We start from the raw sequence: 11,020 nt of genomic DNA on the forward strand, positions 1-11,020 counted from the left end.
TTGTTTATGATGTCATCGCTCATTCACTGATATATCAGTTTATTTACATAGTTGCTATGGAGACCGCACGTACTGCACGTATCTCCCATGTTCTTTATTCCGGAGAGCTCCTTCCTGTATTTGGAGCGCAAACGTCACTTCCTGTACGGCTCTAGTCAAGCATCTGCTGTTGTTGGTCCACTGTGCTTTATTGAGTCCAGTGTCAGTGCAGCCGTCTACCAGGACATTTTAGAGCACTTCATGCTTCCTTCAGCAGACAAGCATTATGAAGATGCTGACTTCATTTTCCAGCAGGACTTTGCACCTGCCACAGTGCCAAAAGTACCAAAACCTGGTTCAATGACCGTGGAATTACTGTGCTGGATTGGCCAGCAAACTCGCCTGACCTGAACCCCATAGAGAATCTATAAGGCATTGCCAAGAGAAAGATGAGAGACATGAGACCGAACAATGCAGAAGAGCTGGAGGCCGCTATTGAAGCGTCCTGGTCTTCCATAATACCTCAGCAGTGCCACAGGCTGATAGAATCCATGCCACGCCGCATTGAGGCAGTAATTCATGCAAAAGGGGCCCAAACCAAGTACAAAGTACAAATGCATGATTATACTTTTCAGAGGGCCAACATTTCTCTATTTAAAATCCTTAATATGGACGATGGTCGTTAATCATTGAAATCGACCATCGTCCAAATCGGAAACGTCGGCAAGTGTGTAGGGCCCCTAACAATAATAAACAGTGGAGTTTTAGTTCATGTATTGACCAATGCATTATATGGTATCCAGACTATAGATCTACACTAAAAAGGTTTACAGTCAATAGGTCTACCACTAATGGTAGACATGCATTAGGTCGCCAGGGTCAAAAGGTCGACATGTAAAAGGTAGACAGTTCAACAGGTTGACAGGGTTAAAGGGTCAACAGGGTCAAATGGTCGACACACATATGGTAGACACACTTTTTTATTTATTTTTCATTTTTTTTTCAACTTTTTCATACTTTACCATCCACGTGGACTACGATTGGGAATAGTAACCTTGCCCGAAGCCCGAGAGGACACAGCACACTAATGAGGCTTGTTTGAGGCAGAAGTGAAGAAACACCCCAAAATAAAAAATTATTTGTGTCGACATTTTATATGTCGACCATTTCCATGTCGACTTTTTGACCCGTTGGACTATTTCTACTGTCTACCTATTCTATTTCGATCTTTTGACCCTGTCGACATTTTGATCCTGTCGACCTAATGCATGTCTATCATTAGTGGTAGACCTTCTGTATTGACTGTAGACCTTTTTAGTGTAGATCTAATAATCCACACCTGCATTATAAGTGCTCATTAAATAATAAACAAAAGGTATATTTGCATCTGCTTTGCTTCGCATTTTACATGATCCAAGAAAATAGTATACCTATTAACTGCACTATCTGTCCATTGATAAGACGCTAAGATGCAGTTTTTATTCAAATAAGTTTCATGTCTGTTGGCAGCAGTAATGTCAAAGGCTTAAATCATGTGTTGTTAAAAGAGCATTGATGTGCTTATATTGAGTTGCACAGATCTTATGGGTCTGGTATGTAATGCGAACAGTCAGGAGACCATCGGTGGAATCTCGACATCAGGAATACCGGTGGCGGGCGCAGCGAGCCCCTCGTGGGCTCTCTGCACTTGCCGCGCTTCGGGCCTGGTGGCGAGCTTCGCACTCCACACTATTACAGTATATTCCCCCTCGGATGGTGGCGTGGACCATCAGCCAAGTGGGAACTCGGGGCTTTGGTCGGGATTCTGACCAGCTGCATTTTGCCGGCTGTCGGGATTCTGGCATCGGTCTCCTGACCACCAGTAAATTAACTGCATCCCACTCTTACAACACAGGCAGTGCAAAAGAAGCAAATAAATGAGTTTACAGCTTTGAAGAGTTGTGTAATCCACATGTAGTTGAATGTTTCCAATGGTATTTGCCCCATTGTGTTTGGTGAGAGATTTAAGGTATTCCTGACCCTCTTGTCACACATTAGAGATCTTGTCCAGCTGATTAATTCTTGCTCTCGTCAGGTAAATATTGAGAAACATCTGAGAGTCTGATTGGTGGCAGTTCTTTTTTTTATTACTTAATTTCAAGTCCAGATTACTGGCCAAGAGATACAGATAGCTGCCTAGGGCCTGGTGAAACATGGGGAACCGGCTGACACTCATTAACGCATGGGAGTTATTTTATTTTTTCTTTCAGCCTAGGTGGACACTGGGACTGTGGGGTATGGTGATGTGGAGCAATGTGGGCACCAAGGAGTTAACTTCTTGTACAGTGCAGCAGAGGCTCCTCCTCCCCTATACCCTGCCTGCTCTTCAGTGGACCAGTTTTTTCTTGCTGCTCAAGCAACAAGGGCACATGTTTTGAAGGGGCTGCTTGCAGCCCATTTTAACTTCAATTATTGTTATTTTTCCAGTTACTACATTCTTATCTTTCATAGCATGGCAGATCTTGAAACCCCTGCAGGCGGCTGGTGCACGGACCTCACGGCCACTTACATCAGCCACCTCCCGGCACATGGAGGAGCCGCCACGTTGGAGGGAGCAGTCCCCAGCGGCCCTGGCAGCGCTGCTCAGCCCTTTCTGAACTACCCTAGACCACCAGGGACCTTTTTGCCTAATGCAGGGGAGACTTCAGTGGCATCCCTGGGGTTCCAGACGGGGAAGGGGAGTCCTCTGTATCTCCGCCTCCACTGCCTTGGCTACAGCCTGTCCTGGATGATGGCACCAAGGGCTCCTTCTCTCCACCCTCTATACTAAGCTGGTCATCCATTTTATATGCTGCTGCCCTGCGGGAATGACAGACCTGTACTGCTACCCTATACCTCACTGTTCTGATGGCAGGTTGTATTGCCCCCACCTCATGTCTCTGTGTTGGTAGTTGGGAACTCATGTGCCTTTACTGTTATTACAAAATTTAGAGCTGCTGCATGTGGTACTGGTAGGGTTAGAATAGCCAGTATGTTGTTTTCCCTCTTTTTGCAGGGCAAAGAGGGAGGGCAACCTTCTTCTCGGGTTCAGGGATCCTCGTCTAATGGCCATCAGGCCTGTTTTGGTCACCGCCAGACCTCCAAGCAGGCACACAGACAGAGTCCCCATCTGGGATCTTCCAGGGTGCGCGGTCAATGTATGGCTAGACTCCACATCCAACTCCTGAGTATCAGGCGTTGTATCCAGAGGATATGCATCACTTTTATGCAGTGGCCGCATGCTCTGTTCTTCACAACCAGTCTGCCGGGGGACGTCGACAAAGCCACCGCCCTACAAGCTTCCATCAGTTCCCTCTCAACGGCAGGGGTAATTATTTCGGTACCGTATATTCCAGTCTGTTCTTGGTTCAAAAGCCAATGGATTGTTCTCCCTCAATCTGATTCCGAAGAAGTTGACCCTGTTCCTTCGCATTACAAATGGTTCAGAAAGGAGTCGCTTCGGTCCAATCTACAGGCTCTGGAGCCAGGGGATTTTATGGTCTGCTTAGATATTCAGGACGCCTACTTTCACATTCCCATTCACTCGGACCACCAGCGCTTTCTGCAATTTGTGGCACTAAAGAGCCACTACCAATTCCGGGCCCTGCCTTTCGGACTTTCTACAGTGCCAAGAGTCTTTACAAAGTAGTGGCAGTGATGGCAGCCGAGCCCTGTCTACAGGGTGTTGGATTTCACCATAACTGGACGATCTTCTTCTGGCTCAGTCTCAGTCTTACAACACCACCTGCAGTTCAAAGTGGATTTGTTGCAGTCACAAGGCTGACTCATCAACTGCCATAAGTCCAGTATGACGCCTTCCCAGTCCATGCTTCATTTGGGGGCGACTCCAAAGCCCAGAGGGTATTTCTCCCCAGAAGCAAAGTGATGGATTTCCAAGCCCTGATCAGGGTTTTTCTCAAGGATCGCAGGGTCTTGATACACTTTTGCATGTGAGTCCTGGGCAAAATGGTCTCCTCTTTCGACATTGTACAGTAGACTATGCCCAGTTCCACTGCAGACCACTGCAGCTCAAACGCTATGACAGTGGTACAAGTCTCTCCATCTCAAGTCACACCTCCTTGTCCTGTGCAGGGAAACCAGCCTCTCACTGTTGCAGTGGCTTCAGACGTCTCATCTGAACAAGGGCTGCCTTTTCCTGATCCAGGATTCGATCATTCTAACCACAGATGCCAGCCTCCGCGGCTGGGGGGACAGTCATGGGGGACAGTCACAGGGAGCCATTCCTTTCAGTGACTTTGGACTCTACAGGAGGCAGCTCTTTCCATAAACATCCTGGAACCCAGAGTAGTCTACAGGACGCTCTGCCAGACGGGACCACTCTTCCATAACAATTGGACAACGCAAGAATTGGGAAGCAGACTTTCTCAACAGACAGGTCATCCATTCAGGGGAGTGTTCCCTCCATCCCAAAGTGTTCCAACTTCTGGTGGCTCACTGGGGTCGGCCGCACACAGATTTGATAGCCTCACATCAAAATTGCAAGCTTCCTCGACACGGCTCCAGGACCGGAGATCCCAAGGCATTTCTGGTAGATGCTCTAGTGGCTTCCTTTGTTGATCGCTCTCTTGTCCAGAGTACTTCGACGTCTGAAGCAGGAGGCAGTCATGGCCACTCTGGTTGCCCAGGTTTGTCCAAAATAGGCCTTGTCCTCGGATCTTTGCTATCTATACATAGAGCTTCCATTTTGCCTACCCCTTTGCCCAGATCTGCTGTTCAAGAGCCCATGCGTTCATCCCGACCTATCCCACCTGACTTTGACGGGGTAGCTGTTGAGAGGTCTGTCTTAAGAGCTCGGGGCTTTTCTAACTCGGTCGTGCAGACCAGGCTCTCAGTTCAGAAAGCCTTTTTTTCTGCTCGTATATACCACAGGGTTTGGTGACAGTACTTTCAGTGGTGTACTGCCCGACATTTTGACCCGTTAGTATACCAATTCCCTATAATTTTGGTCATGGTTCCTCCCGTACATCCATGGGACTTGTTCTGGGTCCTCCAGATGCTTCAACGACCTCTGTTTGAGCCCCTGGATTTGGTGAATTTTCTGTGGCTCACCTGGAAAACTGTCTTTTTTGTTGACCCTTTGCCTCTGCACTTAGAAATTCTGACCTAGGTGTATTGTCTTATAGATCTCCGTTCCTGGTATTCCACTCGGACCGGGCAGTTCTTTGCACTCGATGTCTCCAGGTTCCACATTAAAACCACTTAACTGACGATTTTACCTTCAAATACATTCATATAGTTGTTGTCTTATTAGTTTTTATTTAATATAGTTTAAACAGTATTTTTTAAAAATATTTAAATATTATAATATGCACATCAGCAGAATGGATCTCCTCATCAACAGCTGGGGGACACAGTGGGACGTCGCAGTCGCATGTTATCTGACCATGCCAGTTAATTGGTTATCAGTAGATTGTGGTTCCCTCTTTATCTCCTTCCACTTCTACTCCAGGTGACTTTCTAGTCCAGTGGTTCTCAAACTTTCTTGGTTCAGGGCACCCTTAGAGTCGGAAACTTTTTTTTGTGGCACCCCTAGGTGCTAGCGGGGTAAACCTTGAAAGGTATGCTTTTCGGAGTCTGGTACATAGGTGTCAGACCGTAGTTCCCATTGATAATAATGGGAACTGTTCAGAGTGAATGAAGATTGTACTCACATGCCATTTTCAGGTTTCTCCATGTTGCATGGGACACATGAAACACATACACTGTGGCCTGTGGGGGGGGGGGGGGGGGGCATGGCGACACACACAGAGCCCTGGTGGGAGGGTGCATGGGGGGTGGGATGGGTATTGACATGTAGGGTACATGGTGACCCACACAGTGGGGCCTGGGAGGGGGGTATGGTGATACACATAATGGGGCTTGTGGGACGTGGTGGCATGCACACATTGGCTGCGGAAGAGAGGTAGAAAGAATTATAGTGACTACTATTAGGAAGCAGTGGCAGAGAAGCTGTATAAAGGAGCGCAGCCTGTGCGGAGTTGGAGCTGCATACCCTATGGAAGCAGAGTCCAGGGTCCTCACACTGTTGATCAGAATGTGTGGCCATCTGCGGGTCCCTGAGTAGAGGTGCTTCCGTTCATCTGCTGGCCCTCCCCTAACCAACCAATCTGATAGGCAGCTGAGCTGGGGAGAGAAGATGACAGGTGGGCAAAGCAATTCATCATAGCTGGAGCCCATCAGAGCTCTCAGTCATCTGACCTCCGCTCCGTCCAACTCACACTCGCACAATGCATTGCAGACTGTCCGATGACCAAGGTGTCAGTGGCAGTGATTGTATGGCTGAGATCCAGAGTGGATCTCCCGACCACGATACCGCTGTAGGTGCGCTGTGGCACTCCAGGGTGCCGCAGTGCACAGTGTAAGAAACGCTACCCTAGCCACTTGGATGTGGTGAGAGTGGATGTGGTGAGAGCCCTTCGAATTTATGCGCGCAGAACACGGCATTCCCACAAATCGGATCCTCTCTTTGTACTCTATGATGCCCATAAGTGAGGCTGGCCATCCTCTAAGCAAACGGCGCGTTAGATACGTGTGGCTGTTCGCCAAGCTTTGCCAGTTCCGGTGTACATGAGAGCTCGCTCCACGCGGTCCTTCTTTGGCGGCCCACCTTGGGGATTCTGCGGATCATCTTTGCAGGGTGGCCCCGTGGTCCTGCCAACACTTTCAGCAAATTTTAGCTATTTCAGACCTTCACCTCGGCTGATGCGGCCTTCGGACGTCATGTCCTAAGTGCAGCTCGGGATACGTATACATAACTCTAATAACTCCTCCTGCATATTACTTGGTTATGAAATCATAAAAGAAAATACACATAGACTACTCCAATAAGTGCTCCTGCTCATAGTTTATTGCAACAATTAAAATTGCCCCATGAGCATATAGATTTTATCTCCATTGTTTGTCCTGAGCACTAAGGGCTTCTGTAGCTCTCTCTATATGATTATGGATATATTTCCTCGTACGGTGGAGGCTGGTCAGAATTCCTTTCAGGTGGTGAAGTTTGCTGGAATCTGAATAATCTTCCTATGTATCTAAAAAGCCACAAATATAGATGTTATACTGTACTTTAATACATGTAGACTTTATACTTATGTACAGTGTACTACTTGCCTTCAGCCTTCATAGTGTCAGCAGCATTGTAGTATGACATTGCAGTCTATCTTTATACTATGGACAGTAGACAAACTGAAATGCCATAGGGGCTGAGTTAACAAAAAAATATTTGTGGCTTATTCCCAGGAAAACACACGTTTTCCGGAGGTTCACTGCAAATATTTTTTATCACTCTCATGTATCACTGGGGGACCGCAGGAGATATCTCTGATACCTGCTGCAATCCCTCCATTCCCGCCAGCAGCCGCAACCTCCATAGGTTTCTATGGGGGATGCGGTGCTGCCAGATTTACCAACTTCACCCACGTTATAGCCTATGGGCTACAGATTGCGTAATTAGCCGGCAGAGGGTTCCCCCAGAACCCGCACCCGGCAATGGCCACCACACATGTGCGGTCAGCGGTACCACGCATGCGCAGGAGCCCGGGCACCACATTGAGCACATCACAGGGACGGGTTCCTTTCGGACCCCTAGCCAATGTATGTGCATTGTGCAATGCTATCTTGGGCACAAACATTACAGCGCCCTAGAGTAAAATAATTTTTTTCTAGGCCAAACTTTTATATTGAGAAATTCAGAAAAAAAACATTAGATTAAGTAAATTTTGTTTATAATATGTCATCCTTAGGCTCAGTTATGTGGTGAGGGTCAGGATTCACTACTGTTTGTCTAGATATTTTATGATGGGAAGCCACAAGCACTGGTTTTGTCTGTTACACTGACCGTAAATAATATGAATTGGTCCTGGACCACCAACCCAGGGCACCCCTGCAAGTGCCCCAAGACACCCCAAGGTGCCACGGCACACAGTTTGAGAACCACTGCATTAGATCATTGAGGCAGATGTACTGTATTAAGCCTGGAGAAGGATAAAGCAGTGATAAGTCCAGGGTGATAACGCTAGTGCAGGCAGCACACATAGAAGCCCTCTGTCCTGGATCTGTTTTACAAAGAAATCAAAAGTACGCAACAGATATGTACCGTTAATAACATACTTGCCCTTGGGAAACTCTTGAATGAGGGGGGTTCTTCCAGCTCCCAGGAAGGTAGACAACTCTCCCGCATCTCAGGCAATATGTGCAGGTCAAAGGGTAAGATGTTGCGATTCGCTATCAATTGCGTCATTGCAATCCCACCCACAGTCATATAATGTGGAAAAACCTTGCATGAGCCAGGGCTGCAATGAGGCAATTTGTGACGCCATGCCCCCATCTCAGCCCACTGGACCTCCCTTACTATGGACCACCCATAGAGAGAGGCGTCTATGTTGAAAAGTATGGTTAATAAGTGACGCTGTACATTTTCTGATGTTGATATACAAAGTTGTACATGTCTGGTCTTTCCAGTGAAGCAGCCACGACATTTTGTTTGTCCTACCTTCTACTAAAGAGGCTCTCATATGATGGTGGCAAGTCCTCTTCATCTCCCATAGTACTGCCACCATGAGCAGCTTCCATGGGAATTTCAAAGTATGAGGGTGGTGCATCTGGGAAAGTGAAGATTTCATCACCTACAAAAGGAAAACAAAATAAAATGAGTCTCTTATTCTGTGTATGACTGTATAACCCTTATGTGATAAGAAAGAAATATATATATCATGGCCATATTCCAAGCCTTATGTATATTATTTGGAAATGTGTACATCTGCACTTTAGAACTGTATAATGGGGGTAATTCCAAGTTGATCGCAGCAGGAACTTTTTTAGCAGTTGGGCAAAACCATGTGCACTGCAGGGGAGGCAGATATAACATGTGCAGAGAGAGATAGATTTGGGTGTGGTGAGTTCAATCTGCAATCTAAATTGCAGTGTAAAAATAAAGCAGCCAGTATTTACCCTGCACAGAAACAAAATAACCCACCCAAATCTAACTCTCTCTGCACATGTTACATCTGCCCCCCCTGCAGTGCACATGGTTTTGCCCAACTGCTAAAAATTTTCCTGCTGCGATCAACTTGGAATTACCCCCAATATACAGTAATGTTCACTTAGCTTTATTCACAACAATACACCTAAACAAAGTGACGTTTCATCAATGGCTGCGGCCTACACACAGTGATCATAGAAATTTTATGGGGGGGAAATTGTATTCAGGAGAATGGCGCCCATCAATTCACTGGATGACAGAGAGTAGTCAGTTGTGGAGTACGTCATCTTTTCCAGTGTTATATACTGTTGTTAAGAATTACGGGTACCTCTTGAAAATGAGTATATTTGGGGGGTATCCTACAAATATTTGTTGATAAAAACACCCCTATATCACTGAGGGATACATGTCTTAATGGTGTCATTAGTTAATTGTAAATGACTATAATATATGATTAGTCCACATAACTGTCTCCGTATGGGCCCCCTCCACTTTTACCGGCAGCGCTATATTTCTGGGCACTAGGGTCACTAGGCAACTCTAGGCCAGAGCCTAGAGCGCATGCACAGATATTTGGGAAAATGGCGCGGCGTCCATTTTTGCTGTGGTTTTCCTACTGCCCATGCACGAAACAAATTGGTGCTGCACTATTTTCCCAGTGATTCTTGCAGCCCTGCTGCTGCGCCGCGGGACTCCAGGGGGTGAGTATTTACAAATAATGGGTGCAGGGTGAGCAGTGTGGGCCCCCTGTATCCTGGGGGCCCGTGTGCACCGCACACACTGCACTCATAAATACGCCAGTGGCTGTTGCCTACTGAGTGTGTTGACAATTGGTCAATGCTGTCATTATAGTACATATGTATTACCAATCAGATTCCCAATCAGATTCCACTTCTCATTTATCTAACACCTACCAGTAGATAATACCTGGAATCTGACTGGTTGCTATGGGCAACATCCCACCTTAAATAGAACTCCCATCTTAGTAAATTTACCCCCTGGTGATCAGTAAGAAGTGATGGCAAGTGCTAAATCCTGGGGATACTTAATATTAGGGGATAGCCTCTGAAAACAGGGGTTGTGTTTTTGTGTTTTTTTGGGAGGGGGTATTCCACAAATTTAGTTTAATCAATTTTCATCTCTATCACCAGGAACTCATTGTTGTGCTACAATGCCCCTCGTCTGCAATGTCATTTTTTACACAGTGCCCCCCTGTTAAAAGGAAAGTATAATCCTGCAGATTAACAAATTGCGCCATAACTTTACAATAACCTATAATATAACAGTAATACAAACTCACCAACAGTAATGATATAAGGCCCATTACTATTTGTTGGCAGAGACTCCTCATCCTCAGCTACATCCCCTTGCGGCCGGGAGTGATGATCTTGTACACCGCCTCTTGATCTCGCCAGAACGAGAGAGCCCAGACCGAACGCAGCAATTGTTGGCCCCAAGATTTTAAATATTGGGCTGCAATCTTTCTGCTGAACTGTCCCACAGGACTTGTAGGTGACAGCAGATATTGCGATCCCAGTGCATAGAAGGATCACGCCAGTCACATACATACACAATGCGACCCTGCCTATCCGTAATGGATGACAGGAAGCAAGTAGATACGGCATTTTATAAACCAACTGAAGTTTTACCTATTGAAAATAGAGATAAATGCAATTATTACATTTAAATAACATTCTCACATTTGTGTTAATCTCATCTGTTAGGATTATTGAGATTTTTCAAAAGTTGGAGAGAGATAAAGTACCAACCAACCAGCTTCTGACAGGAGCTGAATGGTTGGTACTTTATTTCTCCAAGAATTGATAAATCTCCCCCCGAAAACTGCTGTAAAGGAGTCTATAATAATTATATAAATGACAAAACAAGTACACAGAGATAAAAGCTCTTAAATAGAAAATAAGATTTTACTTACCGATAAATCTATTTCTCGTAGTCCGTAGTGGATGCTGGGGACTCCGTCAGGACCATGGGGAATAGCGGCTCCGCAGGAGACAGGACACA

At 46.2% G+C, this 11,020-nt stretch overlaps 1 protein-coding gene across 1 annotated transcript; it reads right to left on the reverse strand.

The window, feature by feature from the left end:
- Positions 1 to 6,843: 6,843 nt before the first annotated feature.
- On the reverse strand, positions 6,844 to 10,645 carry LOC134947875 (transmembrane protein 171-like). Its single transcript, XM_063935716.1, has 3 exons — positions 10,299 to 10,645; positions 8,510 to 8,642; positions 6,844 to 7,049 (listed from the first exon to the last, which is right to left on the reverse strand). Exons 1-3 carry the CDS (start codon positions 10,621 to 10,623, stop codon positions 6,959 to 6,961), a joined length of 549 nt encoding a protein of 182 aa, XP_063791786.1. The 5' UTR covers positions 10,624 to 10,645; the 3' UTR covers positions 6,844 to 6,958.
- Positions 10,646 to 11,020: the final 375 nt, after the last annotated feature.

The sequence above is a fragment of the Pseudophryne corroboree genome, chromosome 8 (genome assembly GCF_028390025.1).
Source record: "Pseudophryne corroboree isolate aPseCor3 chromosome 8, aPseCor3.hap2, whole genome shotgun sequence".
Lineage (NCBI taxonomy): Eukaryota > Metazoa > Chordata > Amphibia > Anura > Myobatrachidae > Pseudophryne > Pseudophryne corroboree.

What these genes read in the sequence shown, in the direction of transcription:
- LOC134947875 (XM_063935716.1), bottom strand. Translation starts at nt 10,623, where the DNA reads ATGCCGTATCTACTTGCTTCCTGTCATCCATTACGGATAGGCAGGGTC. An exon ending in GCCTTATATCATTACTGTTG is followed by an intron (nt 8,643 to 10,298) that starts GTGAGTTTGTAT and finishes TTCCTTTTGTAG; the next exon opens with GTGATGAAATCTTCACTTTC. An exon ending in GAGAGCCTCTTTAGTAGAAG is followed by an intron (nt 7,050 to 8,509) that starts GTAGGACAAACA and finishes GTGGCTTTTTAG; the next exon opens with ATACATAGGAAGATTATTCA.